Below are 17153 nucleotides of genomic sequence, written 5' to 3'. Positions count from 1 at the left end.
CAAAACTGCTGAATTCAAATGCTAGCACCCAGAAATCTACATTTTTAAAAATATACTTTATAAGTGATGCTAAATTTTGAGAATCACTACTGTGGGCTTTCTGACTTCTTTTTTTTTTTTTAAATATATTTTATTGATTTTTTACAGAGAGGAAGAGAGAGGGATAGAGAGTTAGAAACATCGATGAGAGAGAAACATCGATCAGCTGCCTCTTGCACACCCCCTACTGGGGATGTGCCCGCAACCAAGGTACATGCCCTTGACCGGAATCGAACCCGGGACCCTTGAGTCCGCAGGCCGACGCTCTATCCACTGAGCCAAACCGGTTTCGGCGGCTTTCTGACTTCTATTGGAACCGCTGGCCTAACTAAAGCATATTTCCTTCCAAATTCTGTTTAAAGAAAAAGCAGCCCAATGCTGCTGGCAGCCCAACTACAGGTAACATGAGCTAGCAATACCAATCATTGACACGATTAACTGCCTCCTTTGTTCAAGCCACAAAATGTATATAGCAACTTCTAAGGTTCCTTGAAAACAGTGGTTGAAGGAAGAAGGAGGTTTATTAAGTATCTGTTGGGTGACATAAGCATGACACCAGGTATTTACATGTATTATTTAATCTTTGCAAAAATCTTACAGGATGGGATTATCCTCATTTCATAGATGAGGTTATTGAAGCTCAGAGAATTAACTAACTTGTTCAGTGTTTCATAGCTACTTAGAAAGCCAGAGATTTGAATCTAGCTTTCAGAGTATAAGTTAAACAATTTTTAAGAAAGCAGTGTTTTTGGAACTAACTAATTTGTGATAAGCCCAATGTTGGTGAGAATTATGAAAACATAGATGTATAGCATATAACCCAGTTCTTTAGCTGTCATTTTTACTAAACTAATCACTCACATTCTGACCAAAGTGTGACCATCTAATTGTTCAAATAGCAGGAGATAGAAGTCTGTGAAGTACTCTATTTTTCAGATGTTTTGGGTGATTTATGTTAAATGTAAATGTTGATATTTTAAAAAATAACTATTTTTCAACAGTTGCTAAGCCAACTTAAAGGAAATTTAGAAGAAGAAAATCGGCATCTACTAGATCAAATCCAGACATTAATGCTGCAGAACAGAACACTGTTGGAGCAGAATATGGAAAGCAAGGATCTTTTTCATGTTGAACAAAGACAGTACATGTAGGTACCAAATAATTTTGCACTTTGAAATATTAGTTATGATTTTATATTGTAAATTCTGGTGGCAGAGAAAACTTAATCTAATTTTTTTTTGGTTTTCAACATTATTATTTCCTCATATTTTTTCAAATGCTTATGTCTCAGGCTCTATGCTGATAACCAGAAATACTATCATGAAAACATGGGTTCTGCTCTTAAGGAACTAGTATTATAAAGTGAGAAATACAAATAATTGCCATAATGGAAGTATGTGTAGGAGGCATAGAAATATAGCATCCTTAGTCTGGGAGCAGTAAAGTGGACTTGCCAAAGTTGGTCGCTTGAGCCAAGACTTAGGGGTTCAGTAGGAGTTCACCTGTGAAGACATACAAGATCAATAAATCAGCAAAAGCAAAACACAGCAGTGTGATGAAAGTGTGTTATGTTATGCTACAGGCTCTAAAAATGTATTTTTCTTACTGGAGCAAAATTGAGGAAGGAGGAACAGCAGAGAAGTGGTAAACTGTCACTCAAGAGTCACTTCACAAAGGTTTTTCTATGCCACACAAAAAAGTTGCTGAAAAATTTGAACAAGAGAGTAATAAGATCAGGTCTGCATTAAAAAAAACAACACTGATGGCATTTTAGAGTATGGATTGAAGGTTCTGAGAATAGAGATAAGAATTAAGTTTTATGAAAGCTGTTGCAATAATCTAGTGAAAAATAATTCACAAGCAGTGGTATTTGAGATGAAATACAAGAGATATGTGAGAAATAGAATTGGCAGGGCTTCACTGTTGCTAAGTTGTGTCTCCATGATGTGTGGAGGAAGCTGGTAAAATCAGGATTTTGGCCTGGGCAGCTCAGTGTATAGTCTTTATATTACACCACGATCCGTATTTACTAAATTCTTCTCTTCCCCTCGTCACTAAATGAGAAGCCGCATAGTATAATAGAAAGCACAGATGTTGAAATCAGACAGCTCCTAAAATTCAAATCCCAATTCTTCCAGTCACTAGTTATGTGACCATAGACTAGCTACTTCATTTCTTGGTTTGTTTTTCTCCAAAATACCTCTAGGATTATCCTAAGGAGTAAATAAAATAATGTCATGATATACATGATGGTGAGCCAGGGCATATATGAAACCAGGATACATGATACATTTTTGAAGCATTACTTTTATTATAAAATTTGGGGCAGAGAACATTATTTTTATATTAATACATAGATATATCATGGAGCAAAGGCAGAGTTGCATGAACTTTTAAGATAAATGCAAAACTTCAAAGAAATTTCACACTTGTGGCTGGCCACTTTGTCAGGGGTATGAATACCTTTACTCTCTGCCATAAGAGGCATTTTAGCTTAAGCAGTGAGTATATCTAAAGCTCTTGGCATTTGAGTTTCCTGTCTTTTAAGCAGAGGCATTATCCAAAGCTTATCTTAGTATTCTGATCTTTGGTGACTAATCCATTTCTAGGGTTTTAGTGGTTGTATCTATATATTGACTTCAAATATTAGTGTTTGACATTTAAAATTAAAATATCCCTCTTGCAAGTCAGACATTTCTGCCTGAATGCCTGTGCCCCATTGTCCCAGCAGGAGTGCCAAAGAACAGGTAGTCCCGAGAATTTGGAGGTTCCTGATAATATTTCAACAGGAAAAAGGAGAAAAGAATTGGGAAGTTGAGGCTGTCTGCTGTTTGTGCTGTGGTATAATTTGTGGGGAAGCATGGCACTTGGTTGGAATGTCTGTAAGGAGGATTCTCCAAAAAGTCAGGGTCCTCTGAGGGGACCTTGCTGAAGGTGGCAGCCCCTACCTTGACTTTTTCAAACAAGTCCGATCCCCAGGTATTTTTCTAGAATCGCTATGTTGAGTCTTTAAGACCCGGTCTTGTAGAAGCATGTGCTTTCTCAAGAATACTTACCCTGCTGATTATACCTAGAGGTTAATTTTAGTTCAAGCTGTTGTGACAATAAAAGCCTAAGAAGGCAGGCGAACAACTGCACCCCCCCCCCCCCCCGCCTTCTCTTTCACAGAAACGTGTGTCAGAGTAATCTGTTCATCCATCACTCAGGGTCTCCTGGTCAGCCCCGGCAATAACTGTTGGCAACTTGCATTCGTTCACAAAGCATCCTCTTCCATATACTCTCTCAAATCAGTTGCTTCCAGTTCCCACTACCCTAATGCTACCTTACCTCTCAACTAGACTACCCATTAGCCTCCTGAATGCTTTCTGTACCTCCATCCTTTCTGATATATCCTCTTCTATCATTGGGTTACGGTACCTAAAGCAAAGATTCTATAATGTCACTTTTTAATGAAACCGTCAATAATTCTGGTTTCCTGTTGAGCAGAATCTTTTTTTTTAAATATATTTTATTGATTTTTTACAGAGAGGAAGGGAGAGGGATAGAGAGTTAGAAACATCGATGAGAGAGAAACATTGACCAGCCGCCTCCTGCACACCCCCTATGGGGATATGCCCGCAACCAATGTACATGCCCTTGACTGGAATCGAACCCGGGACCCTTCAGTCCGCAGGCTGACGCTCTATCCACTGAGCCAAACCGGTTTCGGCTGTTGAGCAGAAACTTAACCCAAAACTCCCTCACTTCTTCCCTTCAGCTAAACTGCTTAATTTGGCATTCTTGTCTTTCCCTTTCAGTCTATCTAATATGGCCTTGTTCTTCATGAGGCTTTTCTTTCTTTATTTTAATCCTCACCTGAGGACATTGTCATTGATTTTTAGAGAGAAGGGGAGGGGGGTAGAGAGAAAGAAAGAAAATTAATGTGAAAGAGAAACATAGATCAGTTGCCTCCCATACGCGACCGGACCTGGGCTGGGGATCGAACCCACAACCTAGTATGTGCCCTGACTGGGAATTGAACCTGAGACCTTTTGGTGTGTGGGCTGACACTCCTAGCAACCCAGGCACATCAGTCAGGGCAGTGAGGCTTTTCTTTGGTTATTCAAGATGGAAATATTTTCCCTTTTATAAGTTCCTCTTGAACTCGCATAGTACTTTTGTTTTGGAACGGCTTCTGCTTTTAGAGAGTTCATTTTACTTTTACTTTAGTCTATGATCTGTGATTGTTCTCTGTATAATATATACTACCAAGAACATAAACATGAGACTGAGCTGTGGTGAAACTAGTATATTCCTACATTGTTGAAGGGAGAATGTAATTCTTTACAAGTAACTTAAGTTTAAGTAATTCTGCCACAAAGGAAAACATCTGTTTGTGTGAAGATGCAGTTGCAAGATTATTACTAGAGGCCCGGTGCACAGATTCATGCACCAGTGGGGTCCCTTAGCCTGGCCTGCGCCCTCTCCCAATCCGGGACTCCTCAGGGGATGTAGTAGTGTGCCATGCAGCAGGCGGCCAGGGAGGAGCCTGAGCCTGGGCCGTAAGACCCACTGCTCCTGTTCATCCTGGCCCTGCTGCACCTGCCACTGCGCCTGCCACTCAGTAGAGCTGCCGTGGAGGCGGGAGAGGCTCACGCAGCCTCTGCGCTAGCCAGCCATGAGCCTGGTGGCGCTCCCACTGTGGGAGCACACAGACTACCAGGGGGCAGCTCCTGCATTGAGTGTCTGCCCCCTGGTGGTCAGTGTGCATCATAGCAACCGGTTTACTGGCGCTTAGGCTTTTATATATAGACTAGAGGCCTGGTGCATGAAATTTGTGCATGGGTGGGGGTCCCCTCAGCCTAGCCTGCACCCTCTCCAATCCGGGATCCCTCTCACAATCCTGGACCGCTGGTTCCTAATTGCTCACCTGCCTGCCTGCCTGGTCGCCCCTAACTGCTCCCCTTGCCGGCCTGATCACCCCTCACTGCCTCTGCATGCCAGCCTGATCGCCCCTCACTGCCCCCCTGCTGGCCTGGTGGCCCCTAACTGCCCCCGCTGTTCCCCCTCCCTGCTGGCCTGGTTGCTCCTAACTGCCCCCCCCCCCCGCCGGCCTGGTCACCCCTTACTGCCCCCCCTGTCGGCCTGGTTGCCCTCAACTGCCCCCCTCTGCTGGCCTGGTCACCCTCCCCCCCCCCCCACCGACCTCGTCACCCCTAACTGCCACCATCCCCACCGGCCTGGTCGCCTCTTACTGCCCCCCCCCCCCCCCCCGCCCTGCTGGTCTGGTCTCCCCCAACTGCCCCCCCTCTGCTGGTCTGGTCACCCCAACTTCCCCCCTCTGCTGGCCTGGTCACCCCTAACTGAACCCCTGCCAGCCTGGTCGCCCCAACTGCACCTCCCCTCTGCCAGCCTGGTCACCCCTAACTGCTGCCCCCTCCCACCGGCCTGGTCACCTCTTACTGCCCCCCCCCTGCTGGTCTGGTCTCCCCAACTTACCCCCTCTGCTGGCCTGGTCACCCCTAACTGCCCCCCCCCACCGGCCTGGTCGCCCCCAACTGCCTCCCCCCCCCCCCCCCCCCGCTGGCCTGGTCACCCCTAACTGCCGCCCCACACACTGTCCTGGTCACCTCTTACTGCCCCCCCTGCTGGTCTGGTCTCCCCTAACTGCCCCCCCCCCCCCGCCGGCCTGGTTGCCCCCAACTGCCCCCCCTGCTGGCCTGGTCGCCCCATGCAGCCTGCTTGTTCAGTCATTGGTCGTCCCTCACTAACCCCCCTGCTGGCCTGTTCGCCCCACGCAGCCTGCTGTTCAGTTGTTTGGTCATCCCTCACTAACCCCTCCTGCCTGGTCTCCCCACGCAGCCTACTTGTTATGTTGTTTGGTCGTTCCTCACTAACCCCCTTGCCGGCCTGGTTGTAGGCAGCCATCTTGTGAGGGTGTGAGGGTCAATTTGCATATTACCTCTTTCTTATATAGGACTAGAGACCCAGTGCATGAAATTCGTGCACTCGGGGCAGGGGGATCCCTTAGCCTGTCCTGTGCCCTCTCGTAGTCTGGGAGCCCTCGGGGGATGTTCGACTGACGGCTTAGCGCTGCCACGGAGGCAGGAGAGGCTCCCGCCACTGCCGCTGTGCTCGCCAGCCCTGAGCCCGGCTTCTGACTGAGTGGCACTCCCCCTATGGGAGTGTATTGACCACCAGGGGCAGCTCCTGTGTTAAGCGTCTACCCCCTGTTGGTCAGTGCATGTCATAGTGAACAGTCGTCCCACCGTTCGGTCAATTTGCATATTAAACTTTTATTATATAGGATATTTGTAATTGTAAGCAAACTGTTCATTTCAATTTTTTACCTATATAAATTGTAATTACCCCTCATTCCAAAAATGGGTAAAAAGTCAATGTTGATATAATGTTGTTTAATAGCTATAAAAAAGATGTTAAGAGAATTCCTTTGTCATGATAAGATTGTAACATGGAAAATTTTTTTCAACTAAATCCTGTTGAAGAATTGAAACTTTAAATCCTACATGCTTTTATTTAAGTATGTAAATTTAAAGAAAAGGAGAAACTTGAAAAAATTCATTGTTACTACCTAATAAATTCTTAGTTTTCAACTATGGTATCTGTATTTGTTTATGTTTTGGGGAGAAGTTAGATCATAGTCACAAAATAACAATACCATTTATAACTGTACAAAATATGATGTATGTCCTAAAATTTAATTTTTATTTTTATAGTGATAAGTTAAATGAATTAAGACGACAAAAGGAGAAATTAGAAGAGAAAATTATGGATCAATACAAATTTTATGAGCCATCTCCTCCTAGAAGGTACTATTAACCAAAATTGACTCATTTTTATTCCAAAAAAAGAACAGAATATTTTAAACTTCTAATTTTGTGAAGGATTTATATGTTGAATTTTAGACTGATAAGAACTTTTTAAATTATTCTATCAGGAGAGGCAACTGGATTACTCTAAAAATGAGAAAATTGATAAAGTCTAAGAAAGATATTAATCGGGAACGTCAGAAATCTCTAACATTAACACCTACGCGCTCAGACTCCGGTGAAGGATTTCTTCAACTCCCCCATCAAGATAGTCAAGATAGTTCTTCAGTAGGTTCAAACTCTTTAGAAGATGGCCAAACTTTGGGGACCAAGAAAAGCAGCAGTGAGTGCCTAAACTCTTTAAACATTTGTTATATCTAGTATTGATTTAGAATCCTTTCTAAAACGTTTTTAAAAAATAACTTCAACACTCCTTTGAGATAATAGTCTAATTAATGCATTTCTTTTTAACTCCATACAATTATAAAATTCATTATATACTACAATAATACATAACCACATGATTTTCTGTATTGTGTGTGTAAAGATATTCCATACACAGGGATACCATCATTTGGCTGGGGAGGTAAAACAGTGTAGAAAGAACATTGAAATAAGAGCCAGAAACCTTTGCCATTTGCTAGTTCTGTTAATATGGGCAAGCATTTCATCTTTGTGTCATACTTACCCGGGTGATTATGAGGAGCCAGCGAGAAATATTTACAAGAGATCATTTTCATAATTATAACAAAATAGAATAAGGCATTTTATAATGAGGTTTTACTTATACTTTTGTATCAAATTGGAACAAAGTTACATTGAAAGCAAAGAAATAGCTATAAATTTGAAGAGAATGCTATTTAAAGATTTAGAAATAATTGATGGTTATGAAAAGTATTGAGTGCTTGATAAAGGATTGGTTAAAATAGGGGAGGAGATATAAATTTGTGTATATAGTTGTGATTTAGTATTTTTTGTTTTTTTTGTTAATCTTCACCCGAGGATATTTTTCCATTGATCTTTTAGAGAGAGTGGAAGAGAGAGAGAAAGACAGAAAGAAACATTGATGTGAGAGATACACATTGATTGGTTGCCTTTTGTACGTGCCCTTGACCGGAATCGAACCCGGGACCCTTCGATCTGCAGGCTGACACACTATCCACTGAGCCAAACCGGCTAAGGCTGATTTAATATTTTTAATTACAAATACAGAAGTTCACATCATAATGTACCCTACATAATTCATAATCTTTTCATTTCATTAATAGTGTCCTTAGCTAAACAGCAAGGGCAAAGTAAATGGCTAAAGAAGTGTATTTTAAGAGAAAGAGAAAAGAATCCAATCCTGGGCCCTTAGAAGATGTCCAAGAAGTTGACTATCAGTGTTCTTATAAAATATATAAACAGTATACTTCGAATCCACTCACTCTATCACCAGAGTCATTAAATTTTAAAAATAGATTTAGCCCTGACCGGTTTGGCTCAGTAGATAGAGCGTCGGCCTGCGGACTGAAGGGTCTCAGGTTGGATTCCAGTCAAGGGCAGTTACCTCGGTTGCAGGCACATCCCCAGTGGGAGGTGTGCAGGAGGCAGCTGAATCGATGTTTCTCTCTCATCAATATTTCTAACTCACTATCCTTCTCCCTTCCTCTCTGTAAAAAATTAATAAAATATATTTTAAAAAAATAATAGATTTATATACACATATACATTTCATTACTATTTTTTAAAGTGAATAGCAGGCAAAAACAGCTACTATTTCCCTTAGGGGTAGACACTCCATCTGGGTAACTTTAAAAAAACTATAGACAATGTTTTGGCCTTGGGGATTATCTCTCAAAAGGCAGTATTTTCAGGTGTAGGAGATTAGACATTCATTATAGGGTATATTTTAGAATGCAACTGTAGCACCTAAGAATCAGAATCCATAATCAAGCAGCAAATCATATACATACATATGTACATATTCATGCATACACACATGTGGGTGTATTTATATGGTGGGCTCAAGAAATTTGTTTAATTCTTTGTCCCCACATAAGAATATCATTACCTGGGTCTTTTGCTACCTAGTCTTGTCAGCCAAATCTGCATGAAACGTCTGAGTATTGTGGAAAGATCATCAAGTTTTCCTTGAAATGTTTCCAGATAATTTACTTTTATCTCTATCTTTAGATATAAAAATCTGACATTTTATTAAATGAGAAATGGTAGTAGATATACTTAATTTTTTTAATTAAAGGAAGATATTTCAATTCAGATATGAGAACCTACACAAGAAAGGCATGACAGTCTTTTCTGAGACCATCTTGTTTGTTTTAAGTACAGGATAGGGCAAAAGTAACTTTACAGTTGTATGAGTTTATTCTTGTATTATTATTTTTAATAATACAAGAATAAACTCACAACTGTAAACTTATTTTTGTCCTACCCGTCATTCCTTCATACTCTCTGCTGAAACCTTCAAAATAAGAATCAAAAGGAAGTAATATTCTCTTTTCCTGCAGTTGTTCAGTTTTAGAATTTTTTAAATAAACACAAAATACAACAATGCTGATAGTCCCTTAATTTCACTATGGTTTGGGGGGAAAAAACGTGTATCTAAAAACTAATTACCATAACAAAGATCACATTCTACCACTGGCAAATTTGAAACGCCTGTGGTCCTCTCCCTTTTGTAAGAGTGTCTGTCAGTAAAGCAGTCTTTGGAAAACAGTTGAAACAGAAAAAAAAAGTAAAGACAACATGTGCATGTTGCAACCATTCAGCTTTGGTTTAGCTAAGTGTCCATTTTTACATTGCTTTCAGTTCATTTATTTTAATCATTGAAAGTAATTGTGCTATACGAAGCTAGAAAAGAAATAGGTCAAATTAAAAGCTTAAATGAATCATGACTGCGTATTCCTAATAGCAATCAAATATATAAGTTAAAAAGCTGTATGTACATTGCATTCTACTTAATGAATGATTCTTACCAGTGTGTCAAAGAACTTTGATTATTTACAAGACAGTGGTAAACCCTGAGAAAGAGCATAGTTATTAAGGCTGTGTACAATGTTTTTAAGTCTTTATGCAAGTTGTATCACTAGTGCCTGAATTGTAGTTCCAAAATAAATATATTTTTTGTATTTACTTATTTTTAAAAAGTTTAATCCTCACCCAAGGTATGTTTTTTGTTTTTAATATATTTTATTTATTTGAGCGAGGAAGGGGAGAGGTAGAGAGAGATAGAAACATCAATGATGAGAGAGAATCATTGATCGGCTGCCTCCTGCATGCTCCTATGGGGGATCGAGCCTGCAACCAGGGCATGTGCCCTGACCAGGAATCAAACTGTGACCCTGTGGTTCATAGGTCGACGCTTAACCACTGAGCTATGCCGGCCGGGCGATGTGTTTTGGTTTAATTGATTTTGAGAGAGAGAGAGATCTATATGAGAGAGAAACATCAATCGGTTGCCTTCCATATGTGCCCCAACTGGGCATTGAACCTAGGGGTGTGCCCTGATCCTGGGAATGGAACCCTCAACCTCTTGGTATATGGGATGATGCTCGAACCAACTGAGCCACCCAGCCAGGGCTTTTTGTATTTAAATCTTATTAACCCTTTGCACTCACTTGCTTTTTTCTCGATTCCTTTATTCTAATGCTAACCGTGTGTCGAGTCACACTCAACATCCGAGTGCAAAAGGTTAAAATACTAGAGGCCCATTGCACAAAGATTCGTGCAAGAATAGGCCTTCCTTCCCCTGTCTTCGCTCCCTGCTGCCCGGGAGCCTGCAAACCCTCACTCCCAGCCGTCCGGGAGCCTGCAAGTCCTCGCTCCAGGCGGAACGCTGCTCCTGTAGCTCCCTCCACCTCCCGCCCTCCCCCTCATAGTAGGCATCCAGCCCCGCCCGGCTGCTTTGCATCTGCATATGCAAATTAACCCACCATATTTGTTGGGTTAATTTGCATGCTCACTCCTGGTTGGCTGGTGGGTGTCATGGAGGTATGGTCAATTTGCATATTTCTCTCTTATTAGTGTAGCTAGTTTAGCCAGGTGTAGTTCAGTGATTGAGCATTGACCCATGAACCAGGAAGTCACGGTTCGAATCCCAGTCAGGGCACATGCCCCGGTTGTGGGCTTGATCCCCAGTAGGGGGTGTGTAGGAGGCAGTTGATCAATGATTCTGTCTCATCATTAATGTTTTTATCTCCCTCTCCCTTCCTCTCTGAAATCAATAAAAATATATTTAGAAATATGTATGTGTGTGTATATATATATATATATATATATATATATATATATATATAAAATGTAGTTTAAGAAGGTTAGTGACTAGTGAACATTTTTATTTTTGTACTAATGACTCCTGTAGTTATAACCCTCATTTTCATTCACAAAATTTTCTTGCACAGTGCTATCTTTGATTTTTTTAATAACCTCACCGAAAAAGCCCTTCAAAATAAATACCTAAAAATGTAATGTACACTTTTTTGGGGTCATTTTTGCTTGTTTTAGGATGCCTTCATATCTTTTAGCCTTATCAGGACTTAGTGCTAGCACTTATTACTACTGTCACAATACTCTTTTTTTCTCTTTCCCCAGACAACTTTTTGGTGAAATGAAGTTTAATGTAATTGCTTATTTCATCTTTTGAAAGCCTGTTCAAGGAATATATATTTCCATGGTGCTACTACATATTGCACCAAGAAGCAATTTGCTATTTCTTTATTAAAGTTTAAGAAAGTATTGAAAATTTTTAATGAAAGTTTTAAAATCTTTAGATTGTTTAAAACATCCCATGGGCACTTTAGTTTTTGGTGATGTATATTACTAAAATACTCTTAAGTGCATTTACCTAAATTACTTTTCCATAAAGCCTTATAATTTAAAAAAATTAAAGAAAATAGAGGATTGAAAAGCCTTGTACATTTTTATCACGTATACTCTGTGTCCCACCAATAGCCCTAATTTTAAAGGTATACATTTACAACTTAACTAGGAAACTTGTTCCATAGTAATTCTAACCAGTTCCTGTATTTATAGGACTTTAGCTAATCCAAGCTTTCAAAGTATATGTTCCTCATCATTGTCTTCAGTGCCGTTCCAAGTATTTTAAAGTATCAGAGTGCTTATTTCATATTTCATTATCACTCAGCAGCACGAGAATAATAACTTTAATATAGCATACATAAGCTGAAACTCAGACATTCATTTCTGTCCTTAATTTCAACATTTAACTCCCATCTGTTCTTCTCCCTTTTTTCTGTTTCATTTTTCTGTTTCTGTTTTTCCTCATGCTCTGACATTAAAGTGGTTGCACTGAAAAGACTGCCCTTTTTGAGGAACAGACCGAAGGATAAAGACAAAATGAAGGCCTGCTACCGCCGTTCCATGTGTAAGACTTTATGACAGTTCAGCTTCTTTCGGTTGACTACATTGGCTTCCATTACTAATTTTCACTAACCTTTCTCTGGACTGTGCCAATTTTCTTATTTTACGAAGTGCAGTCTTCCTCTAATACAAGGAGCTGGAAGAATTTTTTTTTCAAAACTGGCACTGAATTTGCATTATATGTATGTTCACTGATACATATACATGCATATGTTTAGTTGTACATGTAATAATACACTTGTAAATTTCCAGTGCTTTCTAAAAGTTGGCAGAAATAAAACCCTAATTTTATGCCATTAGAGATTTTTTTCCCAAAGAAATTTACTTAAAGAAAATATAACAGAATGTTTAGCATTAGACATTTATTTCCTTATTGAACTAGATTAAATAAATAAATAAAATGGCCTATAACCCTTAAAAATGTTTGTCATTCTTTATATAATAATACTCTGGTTTTCCTTTTTTTTTTTTTTAAGTGGAATGGGTAATTACATAATTACATTAAACGTCTGTCACTTTGACTATCATCTCTTTCAGGTTTTTATTAATGGTATACTTATTTGATTGATAAAATGAATAATTTCTTCAGTAACCTGCTCTGACCAAGGACTCTTTATCATTTTCAATAATGATGCTGTATGAGAACTGCTCTCCATCTTACCTTTATTCATTCCATTTTTGTCACCACAAAACCACATTATGAAGGCTTCTAATTATATTGCACCTCACTGCGCAAAAGCATGGCAGTTGTACAGAGTAAAATTTCTTTTCCCATCTTTAAATGGGGTGGAGATGGGATAAAAATATTTACTGAAATTTATCAGCCTTTGGCCTATTCATTTCATTCAGCTGAATGCATGTCATAATTTGAATGACATTGTGGTTACAGTTTTTTATTTTCACTTGCATTAATCCATAGGGAACCCCCCCCCCCAGATCATTTATAATACAAAAGAGAAATAAGAGCAAGAACATTAACCATGCTGATTCATTTGCTTTCATTTGCATCCCAGCCATGAATGACCTGGTGCAGTCCATGGTCCTAGCAGGAGGACAGTGGACAGGTAGTACTGAGAATTTGGAGGTTCCGGATGATATTTCAACGGGTAAAAGGAGAAAAGAATTGGGAGCTATGGCCTTCTCTACTACAGCTATCAACTTTTCAACTGTCAACTCTTCTACAGGCTTCAGATCCAAGCAGTTGGTTAATAATAAAGGTATAGGCCGTCTGCTATTTGCACTGTTGTGGAACTGTTGGCAACAGAAATTTTAATTTGACTTTCCCTTGTGTACTTTTTGACAGTAGCAAACGGAAATAATTATCAAAACACTCTGGCTTTGATTTGAGGGAATTTTCAAAGCATTTTAAAAAATTTAAGACAAAATAACTAAAATTTTTCCTAAGCTTTTGATAATAAACAGCTAATGAACTGACAAGAAAAGAAAAAGCAAAGCAAGTAAAGTTTGAGAAAAGGAGCGACTAATAGAAGCTTAAAAAAACAAACAAACAAAAAAAAACACCCGAAAACACTACCACTTCAAACAGAGAAAAAAAACCATGTAGAACAACCGAGGCTCTTGCTTTGCAGGGTCACGGAGACTGTTCCATTGGCGAGTAAACTCTCATCAGAGCTATTTTTCTTGCTCCAGTTCCAGTTTTTGGTTGCGTCTAGAAATATATTTAATAGAGATGTATTATATGTAATTTAAAAAGAATTTCCATATTCTGAGTAAATAAAATTTTGCAATGTTGGTGTGGGTTTTTTTTTGGTTAAGAAATACTTTAATATCTATTTTGCTATTTTATGTAGATGCTACATCCTTTGAAGATATAAGTCCACAAGGTATTAGTGATGATTCTAGTACGGGATCAAGAGTTCATGGTAAGATATGAACTTTATTTAGAGAGTACGTATTAACTATAGAATGTTGCATTGAATCTGAATGTGCATTGCCAGCAAGCATGTTTTATCTAACCTGCACCTCATACCTCTGCCATTTCTTCATACCTAATACTCCCCTTTACTCCTTTTAAGGTTACTGTTTCATCTAAATAGTCTCTGTTTTAGTCAAGGTCATTTATAAAGTATTCCTGCACAATGATTAAAGGTAATTTTGTTGCCATTTTAGTATAAGTTTAAAGTTCTGAATTACTTTTTACCATATTTACTTTAAGAAAATATCAACTTTAAGAAACCATATTCTGCAATGTCAAGCATTTCAGGTTTTTAAATTTCTATCTGGAAAATCATGTCTTACCAAACTAAATTATTAACAATAAGTGGATAACATGTAAAAGGAATTTCACATGAAAGCAGGATTTTAAGAAATGGGATAGGGCCATGTTAACTGTGCGGTTGTTCCCCTTCTATGGATAGGAATACAAAACATTAACTACAGATGCTCATATTCCTCCTGTTTGTGGCATCTTTGCAATGTGCGGGGTTCTTTGTCTGATCTGTTGTAAGTGACCTAATCACTAGCACCTTTTTTTGGCATGTCACTCTATTAATTTAAAATAGTCCTAGTATCCTTCTAGAAGTCATATTCAAATCAAAATATGCAATTTATCTTCTTTTCTTTAAATTTCAACAATTGTTTCAGACGTGCCCTATCTTACTAAACTATGTGGAAATGTCTTTGCTCTCTAATGTATACAATTAAGCTATCGGTGGGCATGCTCGATGTGTGCAAGTATGCATGATTACTTCCTCAAAGCATTCTGTGATCAGAATGTAAAGTTCAGTGTCATCAGCTGGAAGTTTTATCACACTGTCTCCTGATTTTTTCATTTAGCTTCGAGACCAGCCAGCCTTGATAGTGGCAGGACATCCACTAGCAATAGCAATAATAATGCTTCACTCCATGAAGTCAAAGGTATGCTGTAGGTAAATTTATTAATATGTTCCATCCATTTCCACATTTAAAAGGTAGATCGATGAAGTTTCTAGGGTAAAGTGTGAAATCCAAATCATCTGTTTGGGACATAGTTTCTTGGAATATTTTATACTTTTAACATTGTAATACAAATGTATTTCAATGTATATAAATGTAAAAACAGGAGCAGTTATTTTGGTTTCCATTTTTTATCTTTCACAGGTAAAATAATTTATAATTTATACTTCAAAAATATCTGTAGGTCTTATTTTACTTATGTTTTATCTTTCTCATTAACATGGTTGTCCTTAATTTTTTCATGATGCTTGTACATTGAACTCACATTACAGAAAGAGTTTTACACACACTTAATTTATCCACGAAATAGGGGGAAATATATTTTTTAATTTGATAAGGCAATTGTGTGTATATATATGTGAAACAAGAGCCAAGTGGATGCATATAGCTCATCTAAGAATTATTTCAATTTTTCCCTTACTTTTTAAATATACATTTCAGGTAAGGCTTTTATGTAATGTCTGTCTTGAAGAAAGCCTTGACTAATACCTTTTTCCTTAAAGGTATACTGCCTACTAGGATTCTGGAATTGTTTAATGGATTATAAAAGTTTGTTAAAATATATTCTGTACAGTCCAGAATTGCCAAATTAGAGTCAATGCATTTATTCCATTGCTCTTTGCTTTATAAAATCCTTTTGTCTCCATTTTAGTTTATTTTTATCATTAATGCTATGACCTTTTTGCTATGATCTGGGGAAAAAAAGGGATTTTTAAATTTTTATAATCATGTTTGTATAGCCAGTAGGAAAAAGTAGTCTGAACATATGAAGTATTTGAAAATTTAAGAAAATCTTATTTCTATAAAATTATTACAGAACTTGAGCCAAATTCTTTCATGACCTACTTTACTCTTTTGTGATTAGAAAACCATGGAAAGTTGCATTTTCTATCTCAATACTGTATCAGTTTGCTTTTGATCAAAATCAATTAGCACTGTTAAGGAATAGCATAAGCTTTAGATAGCTTTTTTCCAGAACTAGTAATTTGCATTCTATACAGTTACTCAACTGAGTGGCCACCATACCAACAGTGGAAAGCATGACTTTCCTTATATGCCTATTTAATTTTAAAAAATTTTTCTTTAAGGCCATTTATTAAAGATGAACAGATAAAACTTTAAGGAATAAAAACTTCATAGAAAGGCAAAGCATTAGAATTTTTAGCATTTAGAATAGTTTTTGGTTTTAACATTCAGAAATATTTAAAATTCCTATAGTCACGTTTTGTTCTAAATTGTGAGGTGATTTACAGTTATAGTTGACCCTTGAAAATATGCGGAAGGGGTGGGGGTTAGCACCCCTAATCCCATGTTATTCAGGGTCAACTTGTATTTGAACCTGTATTTTAAAAAATACATATTAACCATTTATTTATTCATTCATTTCCTCATCAAATGCATTAAGTACCTGCTTTATATGTTTAGGCTCTGAGTATGGTGGCAAAGGTGCTTGCTTATATTTGTCAAATTGACAAAATAAAGAAGCAGGCTATGATAGACGGATAAGTTTATGGTAGACAAAATAATCTGGCAGTTGTTAGACTAGTAAAAGATAAACAGTTACTAAGCATTTCTGAGTAAAGCTTGAAAGTCAGTTTGGCTCTTCGTAAGAACCCAGTCAACAAATCTTATTACTTATATAGTTTTAATCTCATTTCTATTATTGAACTCTTAACACACCACTTACTCCAAAAGCAGGTGCAGTTAATATCCAGAGCAGGCCACAAAGCCATAGCAGTGGGGAATTTAGCTTGCTTCATGACCATGAGGCTTGGTCCAGCAGTGGTAGCAGTCCAATCCAGTACTTGAAAAGACAGACCAGATCAAGTCCAGCGCTCCAGCACAAAATGCCTGAAACTGAGAGTCGAGCACATCACAGGATCAAAACTGGTTCCCCTGGAAGTGAGGTTGTTACTCTACAACAGTTTTTGGAAGAAAGCAACAAGCTTACCTCAATACAGGTGAGTTTTA

At 38.4% G+C, this 17153-nt stretch overlaps 1 protein-coding gene across 9 annotated transcripts in view; it reads left to right on the top strand.

Annotated features, from left to right (window-relative positions):
* The window catches only part of CCDC88A (coiled-coil domain containing 88A), a 110853-nt gene that overhangs the window by 87792 nt on the left and 5908 nt on the right, over positions 1-17153 (top strand). For 5 of the 9 annotated variants that reach the window (XM_079791926.1, XM_079791922.1, XM_079791925.1 and 2 more), the window contains 8 exons: positions 1041-1186; positions 6756-6848; positions 6977-7191; positions 12148-12231; positions 13241-13444; positions 14039-14110; positions 15024-15104; positions 16878-17143. In XM_079791926.1, coding sequence (XP_079648052.1) covers positions 1041-1186; positions 6756-6848; positions 6977-7191; positions 12148-12231; positions 13241-13444; positions 14039-14110; positions 15024-15104; positions 16878-17143 — 1161 coding nt within the window. Of the gene's footprint in view, positions 1-1040; positions 1187-6755; positions 6849-6976; positions 7192-12147; positions 12232-13240; positions 13445-14038; positions 14111-15023; positions 15116-16877; positions 17144-17153 lie in introns of those variants that run through there. The other 4 variants (XM_079791923.1, XM_079791928.1, XM_079791929.1 and 1 more) reach the window with 3 other exon arrangements.

This window comes from Cnephaeus nilssonii (genome assembly GCF_951640355.1).
Source record: "Cnephaeus nilssonii genome assembly, chromosome: 15".
NCBI classification, from domain to species: Eukaryota; Metazoa; Chordata; class Mammalia; order Chiroptera; family Vespertilionidae; genus Cnephaeus; species Cnephaeus nilssonii.
The sequence above is the reverse complement of the archived record's forward strand: the minus strand, read 5'-3'. Positions and strand labels throughout refer to the sequence as shown.